We start from the raw sequence: 14,857 nt of genomic DNA, 5'->3' as shown, positions 1-14,857 counted from the left end.
TTTCAAAGAAAGGAAAAAAATTCTGAAAATCACAAAATTCACTAAACAAATTAATAGTTAACAACCACCGCCGCAGCCACCACCGCCCCGCCACCGCAATGGAAGCTGATGCTGACGAAGAACAAGTACTAAAAGATCATTGTAATATGTTTGAACTACCAGTGGATGCTGATCAAAAGGCCACAGAGTTGAGGTTATTTTCAATAGCACCACCCCACATGCTGGCCTTCCACCTTGCATGGCTCTCCCTCTTCTCCAACTTCTTCTCCACCTTCTCCATCCCTCCCCTCCTCGCCGTGATCCGCAACGACCTCAATCTCACCGACACCGACACCGGCTATGCCGGCACTGCGGCCTTCGTCGGCTCCATCGTCTCCCGCATTGCCATGGGACCTATATGCGACCTCATCGGCCCCCGCATCGCCATCGGCACCCTCTCCCTTCTCACGGCCCCCATCATCCTCTCCACCTCTCTCATCTCCTCCCCCAATTCCTTCATCGCCATCCGCTTTCTCGCTGGCTTCTCCCTCGCCAACTTCGTCGCCAACCAGTTCTGGATGAGCTGCATGTTCTCGGGATGCGTTGTCGGCCTCGCCAACGGCTTCTCTGCCGGCTGGGCCAACATGGGCTCCGGCGTCACCCAGATGGTCATGCCACTCATTTATTCTCTCATCATGTCATTCAACGTGCCTTCCTCCACTGCTTGGAGGCTGGCGTTCTTCGTGCCAGCAATTTTTCAAACTGTGACTGCCCTATTGGTCCTGGCATTTGGCCAAGACCTACCTTCTGGGAGCTACAAACGCTCTCAGAATGTCGACAACAAGTCTAAAGAGAGCTTGTTAAGTGTTATTTTTAATGGGGCCAAGAATTATAGAGCATGGATTTTGGCGTTGACTTATGCCTTCAGTTTTGGGGTGGAGTTGACCACTGATAATATCATAGCTGAGTATTTCTACGACAGATTTGGTGTGAATCTTGAGGTGGCGGGGATCATAGCGGCGAGCTTCGGAATGGCGAATTTCTTTTCGAGGCCGAGCGGCGGGTTGGTTTCCGATAGGCTGGCGAGAAGGTTCGGGATGAGGGGAAGGTTGTGGGGGTTGTGGGTGGCGCAGACGGTGGCGGGGTTGTTGTGTTTGCTACTCGGACGAGTCAACTCGCTTTGGGGGTCCATACTTGTCATGTGTGCATTCTCTGTCTTTGTACAAGCTGCCGCCGGCCTTACGTTTGGTGTGGTGCCATTTGTGTCCAAAAGGTACGAACGATGAAATGACACTCCACGAGGCATATTCCTCTCTGTGTTGGTCCCACTTCTACCACTTATTCTTGATGACGCGATGTTTGGGTGATTATGTCTCTTTCATCAAGGTCATCAGATTAAGTGATTCGAGCCTTTCAAATTTCATCCAACGATCCATTTGTTTTGAACTTTTAAAAGGTGATAATTTTTTGCCGTTGGATAAAATTTGGAAGGTCCGGATTCTCCGGATCTCTCCCTCCAAAGCCCAGGGATCAAGTGATCCAGGCCTTTAAAATTTGTTCCAACGGTTAAAAACAGAGAAATTAGTAAGAATTTTTAAAAGCTATAATAATTTTTAGCCGTTGGATCAAAATATTAAGGGAACTTTAACGAAAAATCATATTTTTACATTAAAAAGTAAATCATGGTACTATTTACTTTACCCTTTATTTTATCTTTATCGTTAAAACTCAAAGTTTTTAAATTCTTTTCATTAATTTTTCTAATTTTTAAAGATCCGGATTATTTGATCCCTGAACTTTGGAAGAAGAGATGAAGAAAGGATTTCTTTCCGGTGATTATTATTGTTGGTATTGATGGGAGTTGGTGACGTATGAACACCAACAGTTAGAAATCACTCACGCAAAAATCAGTCGGTAACGTAGTTAAGTGGTCGATGATTATCGGTGCTAATGGGGATTGCTGGTGACATGCACCATCAGCACCAACAATCATCTCGTATTAACAAGCCAAAAACCAATAAACACGAGAATTACGACTGATCCTAGCATAACTCTGTTGGAGTGTGACTAGCTAGCTATACTATGACTAATTATAGTGCTCTGACGTAGGTTTGAATCAACTATAATTCCTTCAGTTTGCATGCATAGTTAGCATGTAAACATCTCTGTTTACTTATGCAGGTCACTGGGAGTGGTATCAGGGATCACAGGCGGCGGAGGGACGATGGGGGCGGTGGTAACCCAGCTGCTGTTGTTTTCAGGCACGGAATTCTCCAAGCAGACGAGCATTTCTCTGATGGGTGTGATGATGCTTGTGTGCACTCTCCCAGTCTCCCTCATCTACTTCCCTCAGTGGGGTGGAATGTTCTGCGGCCATTCCTATGGCTATGGCGATCGTCTCAACGGACAAGAAACTGAAACAAACCAGTATCACTTGCTCCAATAGCATTCTCGAAATTGATTCGAGCCTCAAGTTCCATGAAGCAAGCAAAAATTTGACTAAAAGGCTTTGTAATATATAGTTAGATTGTTGTTCTAAAAGTAGTAAATAAGACTACAATAGGCTGGATGGCTTTTGCAATTACCTTTCATATTATTGCAACTAAAAAATTTTACATATACAATTGAAAATATTTACGAAGATTAGCCTTCAACACATGCAGATTGATCTGCAAAATGTATGATACAGGATTGGTACTTGAGGTCCTAAGATAATACCTGCGATATCCCCTCATTTCCTTCTACGTCACAAGAGCATACCTCCGCTGCCATGAAAATATCGACTTGCCATCCATCGAGCAATCAATAAGTAGAAAAGCCCTGTTCCAAATATTTGGGAATTGGGGGATCGTCGTGTGAATCCTGGTCCTCCAAAGCAAGCCACACGCCCTTAAAATCCTAACCACAACAATCGCTTCGTTAGAGGATCAATCTCCTGGTTTTAAAGCTGAAATGGTCCCATGATTATGAGCGCCATAATATTTTGCTGTGAGCTCTGCATAAATCAATGGAGCTGGCATTTGTTTGTTCCAGCACAAACGGCGCACTCCTCTGCATCTCCAGCAACATGGCTTATGCAGTGATTGATCCTATCATTCAAAACATCCTGCAACCAGAGACCTTGCATGACTTTGAATGAAAGCACATTACTGTAATACAGTTGAAATGCACATCGAGTATAGCAAAAACATAGTTGAGCGATTTATAACAAGCACAATCTTCCTACCTAAATCTATCTGTTTCTAAAACTACATTCAACCATCAATTTAAGCATCAACATAAATTCACCACAGCTCGAGAAATTCTGTGACGTGTAGGCAAAGAAAAAACTGACAACTGAGGAAATCCCATAGTCATACCACGAGTAGATGATGGAGGCCAAGAGGCGCAGTTACGATATGAGATACACCAGGATGCTCCTTTGCAGCTTCAGCTGTCAGGGACGGAATATCCTGTAAAATAAAACGCTCTAATCCATTCAATCACCGTGTTTTCTAGACCATTCGTAGAGTGAGCTATTAAAAACAATACCCCGTCGATATTAATTGTCAGTTGAGCTACCGTATTCCAATGCCTACCAGGTGAGAGGAAAAACGGGCTCACAACAACACGATTCGCCCCTTGTTCAACGCATGAACTGAATGCATCCCGAATTGATGGTTCCGCCAACTCCTACTCATCGAAAATTTATCCACAAAATGAGAATTCGACCAACATTAGAGCATCAAAAAACGCATTGTCAACATTCACCTAAAAATATAAAAGTTAATTACAAAAATTAATTAATTATTGTACCATATGAGCTGCCACCACAACTGGGTACCCAGTTCGCTCTCTAAACATGCTCACGAACTCATCTGAAAAAATTCATACAGTTCAATTTCCTATTAACAATCTTAAAAATCCAAACTTTTTACAATAATCAAAAGAAAAATTGCGATTTCAATCCGTAATCTCAAATATTTGATTAGCTTACTTAGCATGAGATTTGATTCCTTGCGGCGCGAACCATGGTCGACGATGATGACCCCGTCTCCGTCACAGACCCCGTGAGGGTTCTGTCCGAATCCTCCATTGGCGCTACCCCTGCACAACCTTCTGCTCAAATTTCCATTTCTTGAGGGGCCTCTCTGCAAATTCGAGAAGTTGAGGACTGCGCAGCTTGGGCTTGCTCCAATTTCGCTCGCCGGCGAGCTTCGATTTGACAAACACAGAAAAACAAAATTGTAAAAACACAAAAGACGATGCGGATTCGGATTCGGAAGAAAAAATGGAGGGATTTGAGACTTGTACCTTTTGGCGGTAAATTGGGGGCGGGTGGATACCGACCTAATCGACATCTTTTGGCGGCGAAGAGCCGAGCTTCAACGGTTCTCTTATCGATGAGCGGGACGACGTCGTTGTTATTCCTTCAACTGAGAGGGACATTCCTGGACCTGGAGATACCTCTTGGCCCATAGAGCCCAAGCCCGATTATTATTGGGCTCGTGACAATAAGTGGGTGTCAAAGAAACACCAAAAGGACCACGTCATTTATAATTTGAAATACCATCACAAAGTGACTCGCTGATTTGAAACGAATTTCAGACTCATATTAACAGTATGTCATGGGTTTGATTCTTGGCACTATTGAATCACAAAATAGTGGCCAGAGGAAGATAGAAATGTCTCTGTGAGTTTTTCAGGCCCCGGAAGATGGACTGTCGTGACGAAATCACCAGTTGATCCCTTTTTTTTATAGAAGAATTTATAATTATAATATACTTTTGCCTTTTCATCTTATCAAAGGAAAAAACCATTCATTTTAAGAGATTCGAACTTGAAATCTCATATGTAAAATTAAATGCTTTTAACAAATTGAGCTACAATTTTTTTTTTCCAGATTAACTTATTAGCAGGTCAATTGCTTACATTTAACAAATGCAGCATGTGCCTAATGTTATTAATGCATATGATGAACCCTCACCAAATAATTCATAATTGATATTAATAACTTTTGGTTGTTAGTTGATATGTTTCTTTCACCGTCACCAACCAAATATTCATTTACACAAACCCTAATAATCATACTGCATTTCCCACTTTGTTTATTATCTTAAATTATAACTTTTTATGTTCACTCGAGGCCGGTTTTTCTGTTCAACAAGACCACCACAAGATCGCTTTTTTTTTTTTTTTTTTTTCCGAGTCGTCAAGTCAATGATAGTATGCATGAATTAAAAGATATGTAACTGAAACCTTCACTACGTAGTGTTGTCATTTGCAATCATTACAAGTTGCAATAAACTTCAGTTCACTATTCATCATCACAGAGTTGGTTTAGTAGTTGAAGACGAATTCTAAACCTATATTCTACACAGTACGTTCTAGATTCGATTTTTAACGGTGGAGAATCGTCCGACGGTGGTCATAGGTAGCTGAAATACCTTTGTGAGTCTTCTTAGCCCTCGAAAGAGAAAACTAACGTGACGAAACCATCATCTGGTCTATTTTTTAAATAAAAAAACTACAATTCAATATTGAATAAGTACAAACCAAGTCAAGCCTTTAAACCGCTAGATCTCTCTTGAACGGTCTAGATTATCTGTCCGTTCCAAAACTCAATTGCTGGAAAAACAGTCCACAATTTAGGCACAGATAAAAGAGTAAATACACATAATCTTTGCCCAAATCAGCATTTTACTGTCCGGAAAGTCGAAAAACTGTTACAAAAGAAAAAGGCGCACAAAAGGGTTCTTATTCTATCCCCACATCGCACGCCACTCTCTCAGAGCAACTCCAGCGTTGGAGCCCTCCCCCCTGGCAATTCACTATTCAATCCACCTAATGAACAGTAATTGCCCTTAATGAACAGTAAGTAGCCCTGGCAATAGATTTTGCATCTCCACCGTTACACTTCTATAGCCCTGGCAATAGGCAATAAAATATTAGTTTTTTTTTTATTTATAAAATTAATACAAAATAATTTTAAATGTAATATCGGATAAGATTTTTAATCGTTGTCGGTGCGCCACGTGTCATTATCCTAAGTATTATTAAATAATACAAAATAAATAATTATAATATGGATTTCTGATAAGATTATTAACCAATCACGTCGCGCCACGTGTCATAATCGGTTCACAATCTTTGAGGATAGATTTCCATCAGATTTTAAACGAATGACGGCATGCCACGTGTCATAATCTGTTAACAATCTTGGATGATAGATTTCCATCAGATTTTTAACGAATGACGGCATGCCACGTGGCATTATGCAGAACCTAATCCTTTCTGAATCCTCTATATAATCCACCTTCCATCTTCAGAAATCTCACACCAAAATTCTCAAAATCTCTATCATTATTCATAATTTCTGCTTCCTTATTCACAAAAATTAGTTTCAATATTCATAGTTTCTGTTTCTTTCTTTCAATGTCTTCTTCTTCTTCGTCAAGGATGATGTGGGAATTGAATCAGGAAGAGGAAGACTTGTTTAACCAATCAGAATCAATGTTCAATCAGCAGCGGGTAAGAAATGAGAGGGAAGAAGATGAGGAGCGTCAAATGAGAGATGACGACGTAAGAAGGGGCAGAGCCTCACATTCCCGTCGAGTCATCCAAGCTGCAGCTCAGATCTGCAGGCCCAGGCGTTCCGGAAACATTGATAGAAGCAGGCAACGACGAGGTATGGAACTCTTGGATGATTATTTTGTTCCTAATAGTGCATTCCCTGATACGTACTTTAGACGTCGTTTTAGAATGGAACGACATTTGTTCAACAAAATCATGATTGCTGTTTGCAACCATGATTCTTATTTTGTGCAAAAAAAAGATGCTTTTGGTGCTATGGGTCTACTGCCGGAGCAAAAAATTACTGCTGCCTTGCGGATGCTTGCATATGGAGCATCTGCAGACCAAGTGGATGAGATAACGAGGATGGGGCAATCAACCATTCTTGAGTCCCTGATGAGGTTTTGCGGAGCAATCGAATCTATCTATACCGCTGAGTACCTCCGCAAACCCACACACATGGACTTGGAGCGGCTGTTAAAGAAGGCGGAGATGCGTGGCTTTCCTGGGATGATTGGAAGCATTGATTGTATGCACTGGACGTGGAAAAACTGTCCAAGTGCATGGCAAGGTGCTTACGGGGACAGAAAAGGGGAAAAAAGTATCATTCTGGAGGCGGTGGCATCTTTTGATACATGGATTTGGCACGCCTTTTTCGGGGTCCCGGGAGCTCAAAATGACATCAACGTCCTTGCCCAATCCCCAGTGTTCAACGATGTCCTGCAAGGAAAGGCACCAAAAGTTACATATGAGGTCAACGGACGTATGTACGACGGGCCATACTACCTAGCTGACGGCATCTACCCGCGCTGGTCAACATTTGTCAAAACAGTGCCACGTCCGCGGAGTGCGAAGGAAAAACACTTTGCAAGCTGTCAAGAGGGGTGCAGGAAGGATGTGGAGCGTTGTTTTGGTATCCTCCAAGCTCGCTGGGCGATCGTCAGGGGTGCGGCCAGATTGTTTGATGTAGAGTCGCTTCGATCCATCATGATGACGTGCATCATTCTTCACAACATGATTGTGGAAGATGAGTACGATTATGAAGCTGTTGATGAATATGAGCCAGACCCGATGAACAATTCAAGAACACGTATATATTGTGCTCATGACGCCACCGATGACCCCGTGCAACATGAGCCATTACAAAGGGATGGACGTTACAATGAAAGGCTCATTCAACGATATACTGCATTTCAAATGCCAGACATGCACAATGCCCGACAAATTGACTTGATAGAGCACCAGTGGGCATTGAAACAAGCTGAGGATAATTAAGTTCATTTTAGTGTGTTTATGTTTATGTTAATTTATTTGGTATGTTTATGTTATTTTATTTGGTGTGTTTTATTATTTGGTATGTTTATGTAATTCTTAGTATATGTAATTCTTAGTATGTTTATGTAATTTTTTTATGTTTATGTTTATGTAATTCTTAGTATAAATAACTTACCAAATTAAATAACTTACCAAATTAATTCTTAATATAAATAACTTACCAAATTAAATAACTTACCAAATTAATTCTTAATATAAATAACTTACCAAATTAATTCTTAATATAAATAACTTACCAAATTAATTTGAATAAATATTCATGAACATGGAAACAACATAAATAATAAATTACAACCCAAAGTGATTGGAAAATTATGGGCTCCGATTACAAAAAGTACTCTATTCATCATCACTTAACCAATTTGTGCTGCTAGGATGATCTTCTCTTGCGGTGCTAGAACCACCTTGGCTTGCTATTGTTTCTCTTGCACGCCTCCTTCGCACCACGTCCGCTTTCTCTGACTTCCAAAAAAATTTAGAATTTGGAGACTTCCCTTCTAAAGACATGTTCATAATCTCACGATCTTGTTGAGCTCGTCTTTCTTCTCTAACATGTTCCCTTTCTTGCCTAAGTAGCTCTCTTTCTCTCTCATTAGCATAAAATTCTCTCTCAACAGCTGCTGCTTTTGATGCCTTATCAGCCTTATCAGCCTCATCTTTCGCCAGTTCCCTCGCCAAAGTCAATTCACCTTGGCGAGTAAGTTCTTCCATGAACTTTGCATAATCGTTCTTGGAAGCACTCCCTTTTCTCTTTGTAGCCTTCTTACCTTGAGGCCTAATTGGAAAACGGGTCGAACCCGACGCTTGTTCAGGGAGGGGCGTTTCGGGCACTTCTTCTGCATCATCTTCATGAACATGATCGGGTGTAGAGTGTAGAGGGGTGCTGTTCATGTGCACTTCTGGACCAACTGGCACAACTCTAAATTTAGGACAATCTTTGACAATATTCCAACATTCCCACCGGTTGAATGATTTATTTTTGCCTTTGGTTTTGGCAGCATACCAAGCTTGTGCTTGAAGTTCCTACACAATAAAAATAAGTAACAAATAAATAATTATAATGAAAATAAATAACTAGCAAATATATACATATATATATATATATATATATAAGTAACAAAGATAATGAAAATAAGTAACAAAGCAAATAAGAAGGCTTCAAGTTTAGTAAATAATGAAAATAATTAACAAATATATATATATATATATATACATTAATTTTAATGAAAATAAGTAACAAATAAATAATACAAACAACATAATTATAATGTAACAAATAAATGTAACAAATAAGTAACAATAACATAATTATAATGTAACAAACAACATAATTATAATGTAACAAATAAGTAACAATAAATAATAAATTTTGTACGTAACAAATAAAGAATACAAACAATAAATAATAATATCTTGTTACCATATCCGAGTAATTTTCCCCACTTCGAATATTATTACTAGCTTGTGCCAAAGCGTCTCTCCACGTACTAAACGATTGGCTAAGTAATTTCCAACGACTGGACATCGATTCTTTGGTTCTTTTCCCACCAATTTTCTCAAGATAATTGGTATGAATAAGACTCCACATTTCTCTTAACTGCATCTCATTACCCGTAAGCGAACTATGAGTAACTTCAACCCAGCTAGTACACAACGCAACATCTTCAATAAGCGACCAATTCGTACCTGCACCAGTGGTCATTTTGTTGAAAAAAAATTGATTCAAACTTTGAGACAAAGAAAGGAATGTGATTGAAAGTGGTTGAGAAAATATGAAATTATTGTGAAGGTAGATGATAATGAGAAGGTATTTATAGAAAAGTAAAAACAATTTTTTTTACAATTTTTTTCAGATTTTTTTTTGAATTTTTTTGAATTTTTTACATTTTTTTTTGAATTTTTATTCAATTAATTAATCTCTGCCGTTGGATATAAAAAAATTTGAATTCCAACGCTCCAGATTGTGCCACGTGTCACAACGGTAACTTTTCATATTTTTAAAACTATTTTTTCATTTATTTTTTAATTTTTAAAGCATTTTAATATCCACCGTTGATCTCAGATCGAACGGTGGATATTAAATCTGACAGTTTGAAAATTTTTTACCGTTGAGATCTAACGGTCCACATTAAGTGACCGTTACGATCTAACGTACCGTGGGAAGCCACGTGGCTTCCCAACGGTAACAGACAAACATTTTTTTTTTTCTGATTAATGTGTCAGGACGCGCCCCCACGCGCGGGTGGGGTGCACGCGCCTGACACAAAAAAAATAAAATAATAGGCTGACGCCACGCTGGCGTCAGCATGGCGTCACTCCCACCCCGGGCTCAAGGCCTGTCGATTCCTCACGGGCCTGGCCCTCGGGCCTTCCCCTTCCCCCCGGCTTCCCAACGCTGGAGCTGGTCCACCTTCACTCGGGCCTCCGTTTTGGAGCCCGTCCCCCGAGCTAAACCCCACGGTGGGGATGCTCTCAACTAACTTATGAACACTTCCCAAGTCCCAACTTCACGACAACGAACTTTAAGTTAAAAATATTACGAAATTGGAACCCCAACCCCCACTCTCTTTATTCTGCTTAATCTCTACTTCTACTTCTTCTGGGTCTCTGAAAATCCCTGCAAAGTTTCGAGCTTTAAGCTTTAAGCAGCTTAATTAAGCTTAAGCTGCAAATCCTCTACCGCCGCAGAAATCCCAGAATCCAGAGATTGAAGGAAGTGGATCTGGCTTCTGGGTTTCACGTGAAACAGAGAGAGATGAGAGCGTGAGCTACTTCTGAAGCTTTCCGTTTTGGGAGCTGAGAAAGTGCTTAATGCAAAAGCAGCTTATTAATTGAGTGAGTAATGAAGCGGAAGGCGGGTCCGCAGAAAGCGCAGCAAAAATGGAAGAGGAAGCTTTTGGCTTTGATTCTGGTGGGGCTCTGCTTCGGGGCGTTGGTGCTGCTGATGCACACTCGCTACAGTCGGATTATGACCCTCGTTTCGTTGCGAAATTCTCAGCAAAATCAACGGCCTAAGATCGCCTTCTTGTTCATCGCTCGCAATCGCATTCCGTTAGACGTTCTTTGGGATGTTTTCTTTCAGGTAATTAAGTAGTTAATTACTTGTTTTTGGATCTAATAGAGTGATTAGGAGTGTAATTAAGTTGGCATTTTGTATTAAAGATGGAGTTTTTGTTGTTCTTATTTTTGGTTGCAGGGAGGGGAGAGTAGGTTTTCGATTTATGTTCACTCAAGGCCGGGGTTTCTGTTCAACAAGGCCACCACAAGATCAGTTTTTTTCTTGAATCGTCAAGTCAATGATAGTATACAGGTGGGAGTTACTGTTCTATTTCCTAACTTGAATTCTTAATTTGGAAATGCAATGTCATATGTGTATCATAAGCGCTTTTTCTAATAGCGCTTTTATTAGATACAATGTCATGTGTATCAGAAGCGTTTTTTCAAAATGCACTTTATTTTGGAACACTAGAAATTTTAATTCAAACTCCAAGTGGAAGTGCTTCTTAAAAAAGCGCTTGGAAGTGCCTCTGTAGAAGCACCTCTCTTGGGAGTGATTCTATGACCCAGAAGCACTTTTAAGTCTTAATGCCAAATGTTGTCAAAAGCATCTCTCAGTTGGCAGAAAGCACTTTCAGCTATGCTAAAAGCACAATTCTAAACATGTGTATTGTAAGCTGGAAAAGTTTGAATTTGTTTTCTCGGCTTCGTATCGAACTGATAAATTAAGGGATATATGTCATAGGTATGACTTATGAGCATATGGAAGATAATGGGCTCATTTGAATGTGATTTAAAATAACTGAAAGCGCTTATACATAAAATGTTTTAGGTTCCAAAAGCACTTCAAGTGTTTTTCCTGATGATTCACTTGCACTTTTACTAAGGATTGGTTAATTTTCACCAAAAGCGCTTTTGGCCTTTTTAAAAGCACTTCCAAACATGCCCTAAACCCTTGAAAACTTCAAAGTGTTAAGTTAGAGAGTTGATCCACAAGCTACTTGAGTGAACTTTACTTTTATGTATACTTACAGATTCAGTTGAACTATGTGAATAAAGATGATTTTTTTATTTTTTTGTCTTTCGTCGCGATGTTATAGTTATTTCTTGTGTTCTATACCAGGTAGATTGGGGAGAAGCAAGCATGATTGAAGCAGAGCGTATATTACTCAGACACGCACTCGAGGATCCTCTCAATCAACGCTTTGCCTTTGTTTCTGATAGGTGAAGATTGTCTCGACGTTTTTTCCCCTTAGGTTGCAGTCGCATAAATTGGGGCCTGCTAGTTTCTTTCTCATAAAATTTTGTGATTTTTTATCATCTAACAATATCTCAGTTACTCAATCTCTTTTCAGCTGCATTCCCCTCTACAATTTCAGCTATATATATGACTACATCATGTCAGAGAGAACCAGTTTCGTAGACAGGTGAATAAACCACATCAAATATGTATTATTATTATCGTCGTTGTGTATGTTTGAAAGAATCGCTTGTCTGTGGTCTGCAGTCATCAGTCGGTATCTGCATTCTATATAATCAATAGAGGGGCCATTTCGGTTTCATCTTCAGAGTGTACACATATCATTAGCGACCTGCATCTCGATGTGAATCTACTTCATAATGAATCATTTTATGTTATCTCCTAAAGATTCGTACAATCTATATCTTTGTGTCGTACTTATGACGGACAGTTTTGAAAGCATATTTAACCATTAATTTTTGGGAGCAGCTTTGCTGATACGAAAGAGGGCCGCTATAATCCAAAAATGTATCCTGCAATTCCTGTCCATAACTGGAGAAAAGGATCACAGGTACGGGTTGGCATGATGAATTGATTGCCCCTTGAATTTCATTGCACCACTAAATAGAAAACCTAATAAGTGCTTCTTACTTCTACCATGCAAGTTCCCTACAGTTCATCTTAGTCTTGTCATTTTCTTTTTCCCGCTGCAGTGGACTGTTTTGACCAGGAAGCATGCCGAGGTTGTAGTGAAAGACGATACAGTCCTTCCTATGTTTCAGTTGCACTGCAAGGTAATTCGGCTTTTAATTGTTGTATGACCATTTGCAGATACAGCTTTTCAATTGCACTGCAAGGTAATTCGGCTATGCTGACATTACCCCGTTTTTCTTTTCTTTGTAATCTCATCAAGTTGCTCCCTTGGAAATTTTTTTTGCTGCTTTTGTTTTTTTTTTTCCTCGTATTTGACATGTTCTATGTGTGGCATCGTGCAGAGAAAATCGCTACCTGAGTTTTGGCGGGATCGTCCCATTGTAAGTACCCTTATTCGTCTTTGAGACAATTGAACTTTTATTCAACTACGAAATCAGCTTCATGGTCAAAGCAGTATGGCACCAACACTACTACTGATAATTTATGCAATCTTGCAGCCCGCTGATACATCCAAGGAGCACAATTGCATTCCGGACGAGCATTATGTTCAGACATTACTGGCTGTAAGATAAATTTTCTTTCTTTTGGAAAGCTCAAACAGCGGTGATGGTATCTCTTTCATCGCCATAATAGTTTAGCTCTGTAAGAAAGCTATATTTCGATTTTCAGCAAGAAGGCCTTGAAGGAGAACTCACACGTAGATCACTGACACACACGTCATGGGATTTATCATCCTCTAGAGACCGTGAACGCCGTGGATGGCACCCTTTGACTTACAAATATTCAGATGCTACTCCCACGCTTATTGAATCGATAAAGGTATGTATATATTTTTCTTGTCCGGCTAGTATGTGTATATTTGACACGGCCGCAAGACATTCATTAGCAATTTATACAGTAGAGGTTGGATAAATGACAAGATGACGGATCTCATTTCTAACTATTAGATTAAACCATCCAAGTCATTAAGAAACTTTTTAGGGGTAGTTATCAGGCACAAAGTTACTCTACTACTGGCTTAATGGCAGGAAAATAATACAGTCAAGTTGACAGAAACGGCACGGTTGTCCAACAAAGTTTTCAACCTGTGCATTCACTAATTTTTCACAAGAAATTATATGAGACTAATGGAATCCAAATGTTTCTCTTCTTTCACAAGTTTTGAGACCGTTAAACTCTTGCAATGGTCTAATCGTTGATATCAGTAGAGATTTTTCTGGAACGTCGTTTGAATTTAATCGTAACTTTGCAGCTGATTTGGAAAGTTAACTTACAGAGACTATCAGATTCCTAATGTAATTTGATGAATTTATGTTCAGGAGATAGATAATGTCTACTACGAGACTGAATACCGGAGAGAATGGTGTAGCAGCAAGGGAAAACCATCTCGTTGCTTTCTTTTTGCTCGAAAATTTACCCGCCCTGCTGCTCTCAGGCTTCTTAACACGGTACATTTCAGAACTGAGTCATGGTGCTCTTGTTCGTTTTCCTCGACTTTCACTTTCCTTTTCCAGTACCCTTGCTCATCAACATGATCATGTTTTAATTTGACAGACTGCACTGAAACTCAACCGGAGCAACGATTAAAGTCTAACCGGTGGTAAAGTTTATTTTCCGGTAAACCGGCTAGTGATTGATCCATGGTAGGAAATAGTAATTAGATTTGCAATGAGAGGAATAAACGAAAGAGGAGGTTGTGTATATTTTGTGGGGGTAAAGGTGTTTACTGTGGTATGTATTCTTTTTAGAACAAAAGAAAAATAAGAATCGGTATTGAAGTGAATGGTTGTATGGGGATTTAAGTCGAGACGGTGAGAGATTCATTATCACCTCATACTGAGATCACATTAAGCACGCCTCGAGCCCTCTCGGGTTAGGGTGGCATATTGCACCCAGATCAAAAAATAAAAAGCAACCATTGCATTCTTTCGTTAATTAGGAACTTTCAAGTCTTCAATATTTCAGATGTAATGGTTATATGTAGGGTTTTGGTCTTTGCTTCAATTTTCTTGGATCTACTCCAATACAACCCCACAACGGGGGCCTCTGCAGCCCTGCAGTTGCGGAGACACAGTGGGCCATTGTAGTCAGTTAACTCGA

The 14,857-nt window shown here is 39.9% G+C and overlaps 3 protein-coding genes across 3 annotated transcripts; 2 read left to right on the top strand and 1 right to left on the bottom strand.

Moving 5' to 3' along the window:
- The first annotated feature begins 45 nt into the window (after positions 1 to 45).
- On the top strand, positions 46 to 2,620 carry LOC103926951 (high affinity nitrate transporter 2.7). Its single transcript, XM_009335836.3, has 2 exons — positions 46 to 1,252; positions 2,161 to 2,620. The coding sequence occupies exons 1-2, from the start codon at positions 99 to 101 to the stop codon at positions 2,423 to 2,425; spliced, it is 1,419 nt and encodes a 472-aa protein (XP_009334111.2). The 5' UTR covers positions 46 to 98; the 3' UTR covers positions 2,426 to 2,620.
- On the bottom strand, positions 2,549 to 4,431 carry LOC103926952 (sirohydrochlorin ferrochelatase, chloroplastic-like). The gene is made up of 6 exons (XM_009335837.3): positions 4,273 to 4,431; positions 3,956 to 4,173; positions 3,775 to 3,836; positions 3,511 to 3,651; positions 3,339 to 3,431; positions 2,549 to 3,085 (listed from the first exon to the last, which is right to left on the bottom strand). The coding sequence occupies exons 1-6, from the start codon at positions 4,317 to 4,319 to the stop codon at positions 2,984 to 2,986; spliced, it is 663 nt and encodes a 220-aa protein (XP_009334112.2). The 5' UTR covers positions 4,320 to 4,431; the 3' UTR covers positions 2,549 to 2,983.
- Positions 4,432 to 10,341: 5,910 nt separating this feature from the next.
- LOC103926953 (glycosyltransferase BC10) lies at positions 10,342 to 14,692 on the top strand. Its single transcript, XM_009335838.3, has 11 exons — positions 10,342 to 10,948; positions 11,063 to 11,176; positions 11,987 to 12,087; positions 12,219 to 12,290; positions 12,593 to 12,674; positions 12,817 to 12,897; positions 13,099 to 13,137; positions 13,255 to 13,320; positions 13,427 to 13,576; positions 14,077 to 14,205; positions 14,312 to 14,692. Exons 1-11 carry the CDS (start codon positions 10,709 to 10,711, stop codon positions 14,342 to 14,344), a joined length of 1,107 nt encoding a protein of 368 aa, XP_009334113.2. The 5' UTR covers positions 10,342 to 10,708; the 3' UTR covers positions 14,345 to 14,692.
- Positions 14,693 to 14,857: the final 165 nt, after the last annotated feature.

Source organism: the organism of the source record quoted next, unplaced genomic scaffold (assembly GCF_019419815.1).
Source record: "Pyrus x bretschneideri cultivar Hongxiangsu unplaced genomic scaffold, Pyrus_bretschneideri_v1 Contig12, whole genome shotgun sequence".
Lineage (NCBI taxonomy): Eukaryota > Viridiplantae > Streptophyta > Magnoliopsida > Rosales > Rosaceae > Pyrus > Pyrus x bretschneideri.
This window is presented reverse-complemented; position numbering and strand designations above follow the sequence as displayed.